This window comes from Vulpes vulpes, chromosome 5 (assembly GCF_048418805.1).
Source record: "Vulpes vulpes isolate BD-2025 chromosome 5, VulVul3, whole genome shotgun sequence".
Taxonomy (NCBI): domain Eukaryota; kingdom Metazoa; phylum Chordata; class Mammalia; order Carnivora; family Canidae; genus Vulpes; species Vulpes vulpes.
Genome location: NC_132784.1, coordinates 138,515,938 through 138,528,629, shown reverse-complemented (window position 1 = coordinate 138,528,629; position 12,692 = coordinate 138,515,938). Strand labels below are relative to the sequence as shown.

Below are 12,692 nucleotides of genomic sequence, written 5' to 3'. Positions count from 1 at the left end.
ATCCCAGGACCCCGGGGTCACGCCCTGGGCCGAAGGCAGGTGCTAAACCACTGAGCCACCCAGGGATTTCCCCAAGAAATCAAAATTATAACCGACGTTGGCTTCCATATCCAAGCAGAGGCCAATATTGGTGACTATTTAGGATTCTTCACATGCAGCAGAAAAAGGACTTTCAGAGGCAGCGCTGTTTCCCTGTGAAGGAACGATTCTAAGAAAATAAAAGTTACTCCTACGTGCCCGTGCACGTGTGGGCAAAGCGGGTAAAACGTCGACAGTCACGTGGATGATACAGTAAAGGATGAAGGGTAGGTCAGAGGACGCCCAAGGCCCCAGGACACGAGCTGGGGCCACACGTCTTCTCAGCTGACTTCTGATTCCGTCCTTCGTCGTCCCCCCTGACACCCCGTAAACGGCACCTTCAGGACAAGTGAGACATGATTCTCCTGCTCCGGAAACACATGACCTCAGGCCCATGAGCAGTGCGTATACCTAACACCTGTACGAACAGGCGCGTGACGTCAGCTTCCCCTAAATCACCTCCAAATGCGAAGCTGCGCGTGGACTTGGCTTTGATTCCAATTTACCACCAAGTGACCTCTCGGTCACTTCTGGGCAAACGACCAAGCGTCTCTGGCTCAGTTTCCCAATCTGCAGCTCTAATGACTCAGGGAAAACACAGAAGACACATGGGAGGTTTTAGCACGGTCGCAGGCGCCGCTGGAAGAACAGGGAGCCAGGAACTATCTGGCCCCGAGCCTGGCCACCCCCAACATCGGTGACACTTGCCAAGGCTCCCTGTAGGGGAAGACACGAAACCAAACAATCTTTCTTGATCCACTTCACCTTCCCGACCGGCATCCTTTCCTCCTTCTGTCTCTTCCACTTGGCAAACGATGCTCCAACGAGACCCGAGGAGCCTGAAACACCCGCTGCACATCTCGCCAGGCGTGGCTCTGCACAGCGGAACCGCACGCCAACCACCCATGTCTGCCGCTCGCGGAGGACCAAGAAAGAAGCTGCGGCCAGAAGACAGCAGGCGCGGGTCGGGTCGGACGGGGTGTGGGAGGCCAGGACCGGCGGGCAGCCAGCAATTCCAGGGCCAAGGGCTGGCGTCTGGTGTCTCCACGGGAGCTCCCGGGTTCCCGGATGTAGGACTCGGGGCCCCGTGCACAATCTTGGCAATTCATCCTGGAGGCCTCACTGTGATGCTCACACATCCCTGCCTCCAAACGGCCCGTGGTCCTGGAATAAGCTGCAGACAACGCCAGGCACCTTCGTGCGTGGACCAGAAACCTGTCTCAGCTCCTTGGGGCATCTCTGCTCAGCTGGGCCCTGGGGAGGGAAGGACCACACAGCCCAGCTTCAGCGGCAGGCAGGAAGAGTCATCAGAAACAGCGTTACAGTTTCTTTTAAATATTTATTTAAGAGACAGAGCGAGCGAGCAAGCGAGAGAACACAAGCAGGGAGGAGGGGCAGAGGCAGAGGGAGCAGCAGACCCCCCTGCTGAGCAGGGAGCCCGATGTGGGGCTCCCTCCCAGGACCCCGGAATCACGACGTGAGCCCAAGGCAGGCGCTTCACCACGGAGTCACCCGGGGGGCCCAGAAACACCTTGTTTAACATGAGAAAAGGCCAGACTTCTACTCCGTCCTCTGAAATCTCATGTTATCAAAATACGGTCAAGAAAAAGCTAAATCGGGGCGGCCTTGGTGGCACAGCAGTTTAGCGCCGCCTTCAGCCCGGGGCGTGATCCTGGAGACCCAGGATCAAGTCCCCCATCGGGCTCCCTGCATGGAGCCTGCTTCTCCCTCTGCCTGTGTCTCTGCCTCTCTCTGTCTCTATGAATAAATAAAATCTTAAAAAAAAAAAAAAAAAAAAAGCTAAATCCAGAATGACCATGTTCTTAACTCCACTCCCGAGCAGAGACCCTTTCAAAGGACTGGAGAGCAGGGACTCGAACAGGTACCGTACACCTGTGCCTCCCGCCACCACGTGACCGGTGGACGCGGCCCAGGGCAGGCTGACAGATGGCCCCCGGCATGCCGTGTGCACCTTCCAACCGTATCCAACCACAGAGGGAATGGGATCGTGATCCACCGTGCCCACGAGGAACCTGCGAGATACCTGCTCCGCGAAGGACGGCAGACGCGGAGAACATTCTGACTCCCCTTCTGTGCCGTGACTGCAAGGGGCAGGACCACAGAGACGGCAGCTGGGGGATTACAGCTTTAATACGCACAGAGCTCCTGTTGGAGTGAAATAGACGGTGCTAGTCATCGCGTCACTCTACGATGAACGCCACTGACGTGCGCACTTCCAGTAGCTAAAACCACCAATTTTATGTCGTGTGTATTTTTACCACAATAGAAACGCATCTTTAAAAAAAAAAAAAAAAAAAAAAAAAAAACCATCCAGAGCAACTGTAGTGGTCATAAAACCACCGGCTTTCAAAGGAAAATGCATCCTTCCTGCAGCGTGCAGCCGGGGCACGCGTGAAGCATCTGCAGCAAGGGCCACAGGAAAATAAGCTGCTTACGCTGGAACCAGCTAATAAAACAAGAGCGTTAAATCCTCTCTGCCAGAGAGAGAGAACAGGTCAAGGAAAGTCACGGTGAATCTTTTGTTTTAAACACCAGGTCCCTGGGCAAGAACCAGCCAACTTGGTATCAGAGGCGTCGTGCAAACCCGAAGGCCTGTACCCAGAGCGTCCGGGGGTGCCGTGCACGTCGAGGGGGCCGGGCAACAGCCCTGGATCGCCGTCAAATTGCCATGGGGTCCCAGGGCCTCTAGTTAAGAGGAGCCCGAGTGCTGAACCTGGGAAGGGGCGGCTGGGAGCGGGCAGCAGGGGGGCCGCAGGTGTGCTGACCCCGACGGCGGCCGGGGCGGGGGACAGCCAGCCAGAGCTGCACGCCGAGCCTGCTCGGTACAGACCTGGGGCTGGAGGACGCCCCTGGCAACAAAAGCAGGTGGCACTTGGACTTGAACGAGGGACGTGTGCCCTTCTGTCCTGTTCCTAGACCTCGAGCCCCACTGCCCCCCCACCCAGCTCAGCCGCCGCCCCGTCCTCTGCATGACCTGCGCGTCGGCTGCAAACACAAGCAGCGTGCTCCCCCGTGCGAGCCTTTCCCCAGCTTTCCTATCTGATGCTTTCCCTTATCCATAGGGCTTTAAAAATAGACTGAGGACACTAACAGTACCTGCGCCCTAAGGGCACTGCAGCCCTCCTTCCCAGGCCGGAGCATGCCGGCTAGCGTTTTCCGTCTTTTTTTTTTTTTTTTTTAAGATTTTATTTATTCATAGAGAGAGAGAGAGAGAGAGAGAGAGAGGCAGAGACACAGGCAGAAGGAGAGCAGGCTCCATACAGGAAGGCCGACGTGGGACTCGATCCCTGGACTCCAGGATCTTGCCCGAGACAAAGGCAGGTGCTCAACCCCTGAGCCACCCGGGCGCCCCGACTAGTGTTTTCTGTGCCTGACGTCCCCGCACAGACGCGATGCGTCGTGTACTCAGACATCACTCTCCCGTTACCACTGCGCTAGGGGTTGCGGAGGGATTTACTTCTGGGCTGAAGGCATAAGATTCTCACTACTTGTTCTTCTTAGATGAACTTTTTTTTTTTTTAATGCTTTTTTCTACTTGCAGGGATTTAACTGACCCGAAATTGATGATTAAGGATAGTACGGGGCGGGGATCCAGCCCACCCTGCTGCGCTGGGCCAGGACTTCTCCGTAGACGTGTGGGTCTCTTCACGGCACGTCTATGCTGGTCCTTAGGTCCGTGTGTCCGTGAATCCCTAACTGTGATGGCCCCTAAAGAGGCCTTGTTGTCATCACTCATCCCCATTAAAATTACGAGTCATGTGGGGTGCGGGGCTGGCTCAGTCCGTGGAGCTTGTGACTTCTGATCTCTGGGTGGTGGGTTCGAGTCCCACACTGGCTGCAGAGAGGACTTAAAAATAAAACCTTACAAATAAATAAAGTTAGGAGCCGTGTGACAAGTTGTTCCAAAACTGCAAAACGTGGTTGCACGTTCATTAAATCTACAGATAAATCTGATGATACGCGACATCTTCGCTCTCTGATTTGTGATCGTGGGATAGGGCTTCAATTATTGACGCCTTGTTTTTTTGTATGTCCTTCAGCAGGAACTTACAAGGTCAGGTCATCCCGCCGAATCGACTCCGACTCCTAGCTACCGTCTGGTTCTGTTACTGTCGGTGGGATTTCCCTTTACACCAGGCCTCCTGATGGTTTCCGACTGCTACAATGATCTGATCGCACAGTGTCTGCCAGCTTGGGGAGCTCACTCATTTTACTTTTCTTTTACAGAGAAAAACATAAACGGATTTATTTGAGAGCGAGAGCGAGCGAGCATGAGTGGGCGGAGGGGCAGGGGAGACGCGGGCGCCTCGCTGAGCAGGGAGCCCCAGGCGGGACTCGATCCCGGGACCCCGTGATCAGGACCTGAGCAGAAAGCACATGCTAGTCCGACTGAGCCTCCAGGGCCCCAGAACTCACTCGTTATAAAAGCCTGTAAGTCTGTGTGGGTTTTCTGTCCGGGTAGTTTGCCAACAGCCACCGATTTCATTGCCGTTTCGGTGTCCGCACGTCGGCCTCTGCGTGCCGTTGCACGAAGGCCTCCAGGCACAGCCGGCCCTTGGGTGTGATTCTGTGTTTTCATGGACGCGACTAATACTATTCCTGTGCGCGAGGGATGCCGCGTACTTCTGACAGGTCCCGAGTCCCTTAGAGAACCGGCTGAGGGTCTGCTCTTCTCCTTTGTGCTGTATCAATCAGTGGAGAACTGCGTAGTCCCGCGGGCGCCGCTGAGACGGTCACTGTCTCCCCTTAAGTCTCCGAGTGTGTTACCGTCCTCGCCCCGACACTGGGAAACATCCTTGCAAGATTCTAATAACCCAACTCAGTCGTGACACTGTTCGATGTTTAATTTAAGGCAAATGGCTACACGTGACTAATGCTTTACACGGACCTCCCGGTTGTAGGGGAACGTGGAATACGTGCACGCGTGGACTTCTGTGCTGCTTGTGCAAAGCTGCAGAGCACTGTACGATGAGCAGGTTTGGCGCCTGCCTTTGGCCCAGGGCACAATCCTGGGGTCCCGGGATCGAGTCCCACATCGGGCTCCCTGCATGGAGCCTGCGTCTCCCTCTGCCTGTGTCTCTGCCTCTCACGAATAAATAAATAAAAATCTTTAAAAAAACAAAAAAGATTTCGCATTTTGCTCAGAGTGGAATTATGTTTTATTTTGTTTTCCTCTTTCAACTCTTCCTTATTTCTTCCAAATTGTGTCCCTAATACTTTTGGGTGTGGTGTGTGCTGCCTACAGAGCTATACTATGCATCCCGTCCCGCCATCCGGTATTCCACACACATTATACAAGAGAAACAGTCTTGGCTTTCCTTTTTTTTTTTTTTTTTTTAAGATTTTATTTATTTATTCATGAGAGATACAGAGAGAGAGAGAGGCAGAGACACAGGCAGAGGGAGAAGCAGGCTCCATGCAGGGAGCCCGATGCGGGACTCGATCCCGGGATCCCAGCATCATGCACTGGGTTGAAGGCGCTAAACCGGTGAGCCACCAGGGCTGCCGTAGTGTTGGTTTTCTTACGTAATCTGCAGGTTAGTTTTTCTTTCTTTCTTTCTTTCTTTTTTTCTTTTAGTTTTTCTTTCTAATGGGGGTCAGGTTTTTTTTTTTTTTTTTTTTTTTAAGACTATCTGTTGAGAGCAGTTTCAGGTCGACAACAGAATCCAGAGGAGGCTATGGCTGTCGCCCACATCCCCACTGCCCCCTACAACATGCCTCCCCATGGCCAACCTCACTCACCAGAACCGACCTTTTTGTAACCGTAGATGAACCCGTCTGTCTGACCCACGGCGACGGGCCCACCCTTACCACCTCGTGGGCGGTACCGTCACTCCTCTAAGCCTCTCTGCCCCTTTCCCACGTTTCCCCACTGCCACCCTGGCAGCCGCTGGCCCCCGTACTGCCTCCACGGTCTTTCCTCTTCCAGAACATCACAGAGCGGGGCTCCTACCGCACGTCGCTGTTCTCGACCGGCTTCCACGCAGCGATGCCCGCCGCGGCCTCCCCGGCCCTCCGAGACTCGAGAGCTCATTTCTTCTCAGCGCGGAGGAGCGTTGCCTTGTCTGGACGGAGCAGCTTATCGATCCGTTCACCCAGCGAAGGGCGTCGTGGCTGCCTCCAAGCTTTTCGACAATTCTGAATGCGGCAGCGTGCCACGTCCCCGTGCAGGCGTCTGTGCGGACGTACGTTTTCGGCTCTTCTGAGTAAACCCCAAGGTGCGGGATCACACGGTCAGAGGAAGCTTGGTGACACGCCGCCCTCCGACGCGCTGTGCCGTCCTGCATTCCCGGCGACGGGCGCGAGCTCCCGCGGCTGCACGCCCTGGTCAGCGCTGGGTGTGGCAATTCTGCTTCTATGCGTCTGCGCTGCAACATCCTCCTCTCACATGTTCGCAGTGAGAGGCAAGGAGTCGTCGATGGTTTTCTTGTGTTACTGTTTGGACTCTCTGGCCTGCTCCCCACGTGGCTTTCCTGCGTGCCCACCCTTCCTCCTGGGCGTCTGCGCCAGACGTCGGCAGTCGTGCAGATTTTACAAAAGACTGGCTGTGGGCTTTGTTCCTACCTACCCCACACATTTCTCATCATTCTCGTAACTTCTGATCTTGGTTTTTGTAACCACGTGCTCTATGTTCCTTAGGGTCATTCATTTGTCATGCTCCTAATTTCCTTTTTTTTTTTAAGATTTTATTTATCCATTCATGATAGACATAGAGAGAGAGAGAGAGAGAGGCAGAGACACAGGCCGGGGGAGAAGCAGGCTCCATGCAGGGAGCCCGACATGGGACTCGATCCCGGGACTCCAGGATCTCATCCCGGGCCAAAGGCAGGTGCTAAACTGCTGAGCCACCCAGGGGTCCCCATGCTCCTAATTTCCATTCTGCTTCCAAGATTAGAAATGGTGGCTCGGATACTATTTTTTTTTTTTTTCAGCCTTATACAATTTTCTCCCTGCAGTACACTCATCTTTCCATTCTAAAGGCCGGCTACTTTCATGGTGATTTCCCCCATGATCCACGAGTGGCGTGTGCGTTAAAAGTTTCCACACACACGTTTACCTGTCTTTGTTTTGAACTTTTTCTGTCGGTTTCTGATTTAATCACACTGGGTCAAAGAACGGGGCTTGCAGGAAACAGATGGCTTAAAATGTAGTGCAAAAAGTAAATTAAAAAATAAAATTGAGTGCAGTTTCCCGTATGTGGTCAACTTTTTAATAAGTTACACAGATTTCAGAAGAGAACCAAGAGTCTGTTGGGTGCAGGGTTCTGTACCTTTCTACTAAATCCGGCCTGTTAATACGGTTACAGATACACTTGGAAGCACACGACAATCTTATTTTGTCTCTGCTTGACCTCTTTTTTTTTTATTTCTCATCTTGTTCTTCTTCCTTTTCTATTGATGTTGGTTGTTTTTTTTTTTTTTTTTTTTGGTTGTTTCTATTAAATATAGATCCCCTTATACCTTTTTCTGCTAGGTTGGAAACTATATATGTATTTTCTTTCAGTAATTAATTAACCAATATTTTAGTTGTAACTAAGCTGCAAAATATGTAACTAAGATTTTAAAATATGTAACTAACCGGGTGGCTCAGGTGGCTGAGGGTCCAATACTTGATTTCGGCTCAGGTCATGATCTCTGGGTCGTGAGACCGAGCCCTGTCTCAGGCTCTGTGCTGAGCAGGGAGTTTGAAGATTCTTCTCCCTCTCCTCTCCTCTCCCCACCCCCCCCCAAATAAATAATCTTTAAAATATGTAACTAAAGATACTTTTTCCCAACGCACCCTCAAATCATTGTATGTTCTGCTTCTCTGAACTGGGGTCTTATTATGATACAACCACGCGTGCAACTTTGTGCGTCAAAAGACACACATTCAGAGCGTCTAATTATTGCAAGTCAAACCTTAGTTTAACAATTTGTACGACATCGCGCTCCTTTCTCTGCGCACGACTGTGTCCCATATAGTCTGCGTCTTGCCAGACATTCCCGATCTTTCCGAAGCGCAACTTTCAATAAACCTTTCAGACAAGACTGCCAGTTAGCAACTTCTCTCAGTCGTTGCCTGGAAGGCTTTCTTCTGCTCTCAGCGTGCGCTGTAAGCTTGCAGACAGATGGGGACTTCCCCGCAGCACCCTGCCAACACCCCACGCTCTCCCCTGGCACTCGCTGTGCCTGGGTGGGCTGCCCCCCACCCCCCAAGCGGTCGCTCGGGCCCTGAGAAGTCTGCGTTTTCCCTGCAGACCTTCTGCCTCTCGCTTTCTGGAATCTTGCTAGATGCCTCCAGACTTGGATTATCTTCCCTTTTCCTTTTAGTTCTCAGAGCACGCTTTGGGGACCGTCTTCTCAGTTCTGGCCAATCCCCAGCAGCCTCTCTTCCAAGTCCCCGTCTACGTGCCCACTCGGGCACACGGAAGCCAGCTCCTGTTTTCCCAGCTCTCTCCGTGATGTCGGGAGGTGACGCTGGCTCGTTAATCCTCCTTAGACTGAATCCAGCATTTTCACAAAGTCAATAACCATATATCTCACTTCTAAAACGTGGACTCTCTCACACCCACCTGACCTATTCCTGCCATTTCTTCCCAGTGCGCTTCGCTTCGCCCTTCGTGACACTGCTTTCGTCCACCTCCCTGAGCATGATGCACACAAAATCGAAGCCCTGGTCAGACCCACTCTGCTGCCTGTGGACACCGGCGATCTGGACCCCCGCTGGCTGCGCCCGGCTGCCCAACCCGAACCACCCTCCGAGGGTGGTGGCCCCACAGGACGCTGAAAGTAGCCTGGGCGCTGCTCCCTCGGTAAAAACACCTGTCCTGGGGCACAGCCAGGTTGAGTCCTTCTGATTTTCCTGTTTTACACTGTTTTACGTGCTACGAGTGCAGAATTACTGAGGATTGGACGGAAAGGTGCTCAAAGCCTCGAGTGGCGACACATCCATCCGTTCCCTTCATCTCTGCTTCAGGCGCTGGGATGCATCAGATGCTCGGCAAGTAACCCTGGAGCCAGGAAGGGAATCGGCTCTGTTCTGCTTGAAGCCCGCTCGGCCGTCTGTGCTCAGCCCTCACTGCCACTGCCCGAGCCGGTGTCAGATCTATGGGATATGTGAATGCACACCCTCCAGATTTTCAAACCTTAAAAAAAAAAGGTTTAGGCTTTAAAAAGTTCTTCTGATGTAATTTTTTTCTGGCTTTTTGATTAGAGCGTCAAAGCGGATTTCCACATGAATGTTAATGCCGAAACGTAGATGATTTCAGTTTAAGTGAGAGCACTGGTAAGCAGTGGAATGCAACAAATTAAAATGTTCCTAAGTTTCAAAGCCAGCATTAATTGCTGCTCTTTTGCGTCGCAAGTTTTTGAAAATGGTGCCTCACATTACGCCTGATACAGAAAATCCTGTTTCACAAATCTTCTGACACTTGAGAAAACATCTTTTTGGGGCCCCTGGGCGGCTCAGGGGTGGAGCACCTGCCTTCAGCTCAGGTCGTGACCCCGGGGTCCCAGGATCGAGTCCCACAACGGGCTTCCTGCATGGAGCCTGCTTCTCCCTCTGCCTCTGTCTCTGTCTCTCTCTCTCTCTCATCAATAAAAAAATAAAATTTAAAAAAAAATCTTTTTGACCACATGGGAAGCTCCCAGCTTTTATTTTTGCTAAATTTCAACCCCTTTGTAATTAAGCAATTTAAAAATTCTGATTATTCTAATTCCTCCCAGTCCTAAACCTGACAATTTATTGTACTTAAGCTCCCCAGGAACCCAAACCATGAGCCAGGTGCGTATTTCCCGATCCCTCCCCGGGCTGCCCACCCGGGAGCAAAGCGTGCACCGTGAGACCTGATTTGCCTTTAATCCCCGTCCTTTCTCTCCCGTGATGAGCCCATCAGAAATTTACAGAAGGAGAACAGAAGGAATCACGGCAAGGTAGACAATCCCCAAGAGCACAGACACACGAAACGAGCCTAAGTGCCAACACAAACATGCCGAAGTCAAGAGCACCTCCCCGCGAGGAGCCCCCAGGTGACGTCCAGGTGCCTTTACGCTGTATCCTGAGACAACTCATGGGGCGTGACTGTCAAGTTGGGCGCCCTGAACAGAATCACAGGGTTTCCCCCCGCTTTTCGGGGGTGCAGCGTGCCTATGACGCCCCACCGGAGCTGGGAGGGTGTAAAGGAAAGAACCAATTACCATTAATTCACTGGACAAATTCTGGGAGCGTTCCGAGAGCCAACACCCACCTCCCTCAGCCTTCTCTGACGCCTGAAGCCGCATCTTGCTCACGGATGAACACGGCGGGGGGGGGGGGGGGGGGTGAAGCCCAGGTGTGGTGCCCGCTGGGGCCTGTGTCCTGCTCGGCGCCCGCCGCCTCGAGAACTGCTCCCCGCAAAAGCAATGCTGAGTCTTTTTTTTCCCCCAAAGCAGAAATCCTTTTTGGATTTCTCCGGGTCAGCAAATACAGGTGGGTACGAAGAAGGCAGGTTGGCAGGTCTCTCGGAGAAGCCAAGTTGCATGAAACACACTTTCGAAAAGCAGGGGCCGCCTGTACGAGAAGACCCCACCATCGAGCTGCCCCCACCCCCCGTTTTAGAGCGTGTTTCCCTGAAAGGGGAACCGAGCCAAGGCCCGAATCTCCGGGTGCGAGTGCAAGAACAGCTTCCTCGGCTGCAGGGCCCGACGCCTCTGGGCCACGGCCCGGGCTCCAGCTGCCAGCGTCCCTTACCCTGGTGGCCTGTGAGCCGGTCGGCCGGCGCCGGGAAGCCTGGTCCTGCCAGGTCTCGTGGACTCGGCGGGGGCGTCTGCTCCACCTGGTCCTGCAGGAGACAGAAGCACGAAGGCTGTGGTCAGCAGCAGCAGCCACCCTGGGCCACGGTCCCCATCCCCCGCATTTCCTCCTCCTTCCTCAACTCCTTGAATTTATTCACCTCCTTGGTCTTAAACGGCCCTTGTTTAAAATACACCGTCAAAGGGAAGTTAATCACGAACAGGCGCCACCTGCTTCGCAAGGGAGCCGGAGGAGAAGTTACTCTAGGTTTCTGGCTTAAATTGCTCTGCCCGAACAGCGATCCAGAAAGTTATTGCCGACCCCGCTGGATTTAAGCAACGCGTGTAAATAATTAGCATTCCGGGGAGCGCGTGCATTTTCTGCAACAATTACTGGTAATCAAGCCCTGGGCGGTCTGTTATCTGCCAGGAAACACTCGGAGGCTGCTTTATGATCGCCCCCCCCCCCTCCGCTAAGCAGAGGGGCCCGGGGGCACTTCGTTCAGACGTCAGGAGGGGAACAATTTCAGGCGTAAGTTAACACGGCAACGTCGCTACCGACTCTGGCAAGAACGTCTTCATGAGGCCATAACCAAGCCAACGAGAGACGGGTTAGGATGTGGGAAAAGAGCCTGGGCCTCTTCATACTTACACACTCAGAAAATACTAGCAGCGATCACCTTGGGGTAGGAAGGGGTCAAATTTCTCTTCCAGGTTCAAGAGATTCTGGGATTCTTACAGGGCGCACGGATCGCTGCCCACTCAGGGGTCAGAACCGTGCCTGCGAGGCCCATGTCCCGTGCTGCCGACGTGTCGCACAGACAGCAGCCGATGCAGCAACCTCATCCCTAGGGTGCGAAGGAGCCTCGTGGTACCGCAGACGGTCGCAGGTGCGACAACCCACGTGCGTGTGCCAGAGGAGCCAACAGCGCCGGGCTGGGCTCCTACCTACAGACGAGGACCTAGGGCGCAGAGGGTCACGTCCACCTTCCTGTCCGCCGCCGGAGGGGGCAGCCCTGGGATCAGATCCCCGGCGGGGGGTGGGGGTGCTCCAGGGTCCACGCGGCTTCCTGCCAAAGCTGCCCGAGAAACTCAAAGAAGCTCGATGGTTTCGACTCGGCGCTTTCTCACCCGGACGCTCCCCAGCAGGTGGTTCTCTGTCCAGAGGTTTCGCCGGGGAACAGAAACGGGCGGACGATACCCCACCCCCTCCGCTGTGCCAACGCCAACCTGCGTGTCCCCGTGCTTGGGTCTGCTTGATGCCGTGCTGGGGGCCCACTGGCTAGGGCTGGGGAGGCAGGTGGGCGGCGCTGGGGAGGGTCCAGAAGGGTGAGCCCCCCGACACCCACCCCTCAGCCACGCCGCCCCCCGGGAAACCTGGGGCAAACGGATCCGAGCCCCAGCGTGCAAGCGTGATCTGCACTGCTCGTCCGTCCCTGAAAACCGTTGCTTTCTTTTTGCTGTTTAATCACAGATGTGATACTTGCTAACTCCGGGAATCTAGATACTAGAGCGAAAATTCAAATGAACCTCTGTCCCCTCCCCCGGGGATGGGACCCCATCAGGTTTCGGTGCGCCCCCCCCCCCCCCCCCAAGACAAGAAGAAACACACAAAGGCGGTCGGTCTGCGGGCGACGTGGGAGTTTCTCGCCGGGAACGTACAGGCTACACTCGGACCGCGTGGGGGTTACAAGCGACCCGGATGGAAAACGAGATTCCTCATCAAGTGACACGTGTCGCTGGACTTGAGCCTGTCGTTCTGAAATTCCCCACGGCCACAGGGCATCCCCCTCGGCGCTGCCAAGCCCTGGGCCGCTCCACGGCGGGGGCGAGCGGGGTGACCCC

General features: G+C 54.1%; 1 protein-coding gene across 6 annotated transcripts in view; it reads right to left on the bottom strand.

Annotated features, from left to right (window-relative positions):
• Positions 1-12,692, bottom strand: part of GRB10 (growth factor receptor bound protein 10) — a 153,506-nt gene that overhangs the window by 68,327 nt on the left and 72,487 nt on the right. For 5 of the 6 annotated variants that reach the window (XM_072760100.1, XM_072760104.1, XM_072760102.1 and 2 more), the window contains one exon: positions 10,807-10,897. The exons of the other annotated variant lie outside the window; for it this stretch is intronic. In XM_072760100.1, the coding sequence (XP_072616201.1) occupies positions 10,807-10,897 (91 nt within the window). The remainder of the gene's footprint in view (positions 1-10,806; positions 10,898-12,692) is intronic. 6 annotated transcript variants of the gene reach the window in all.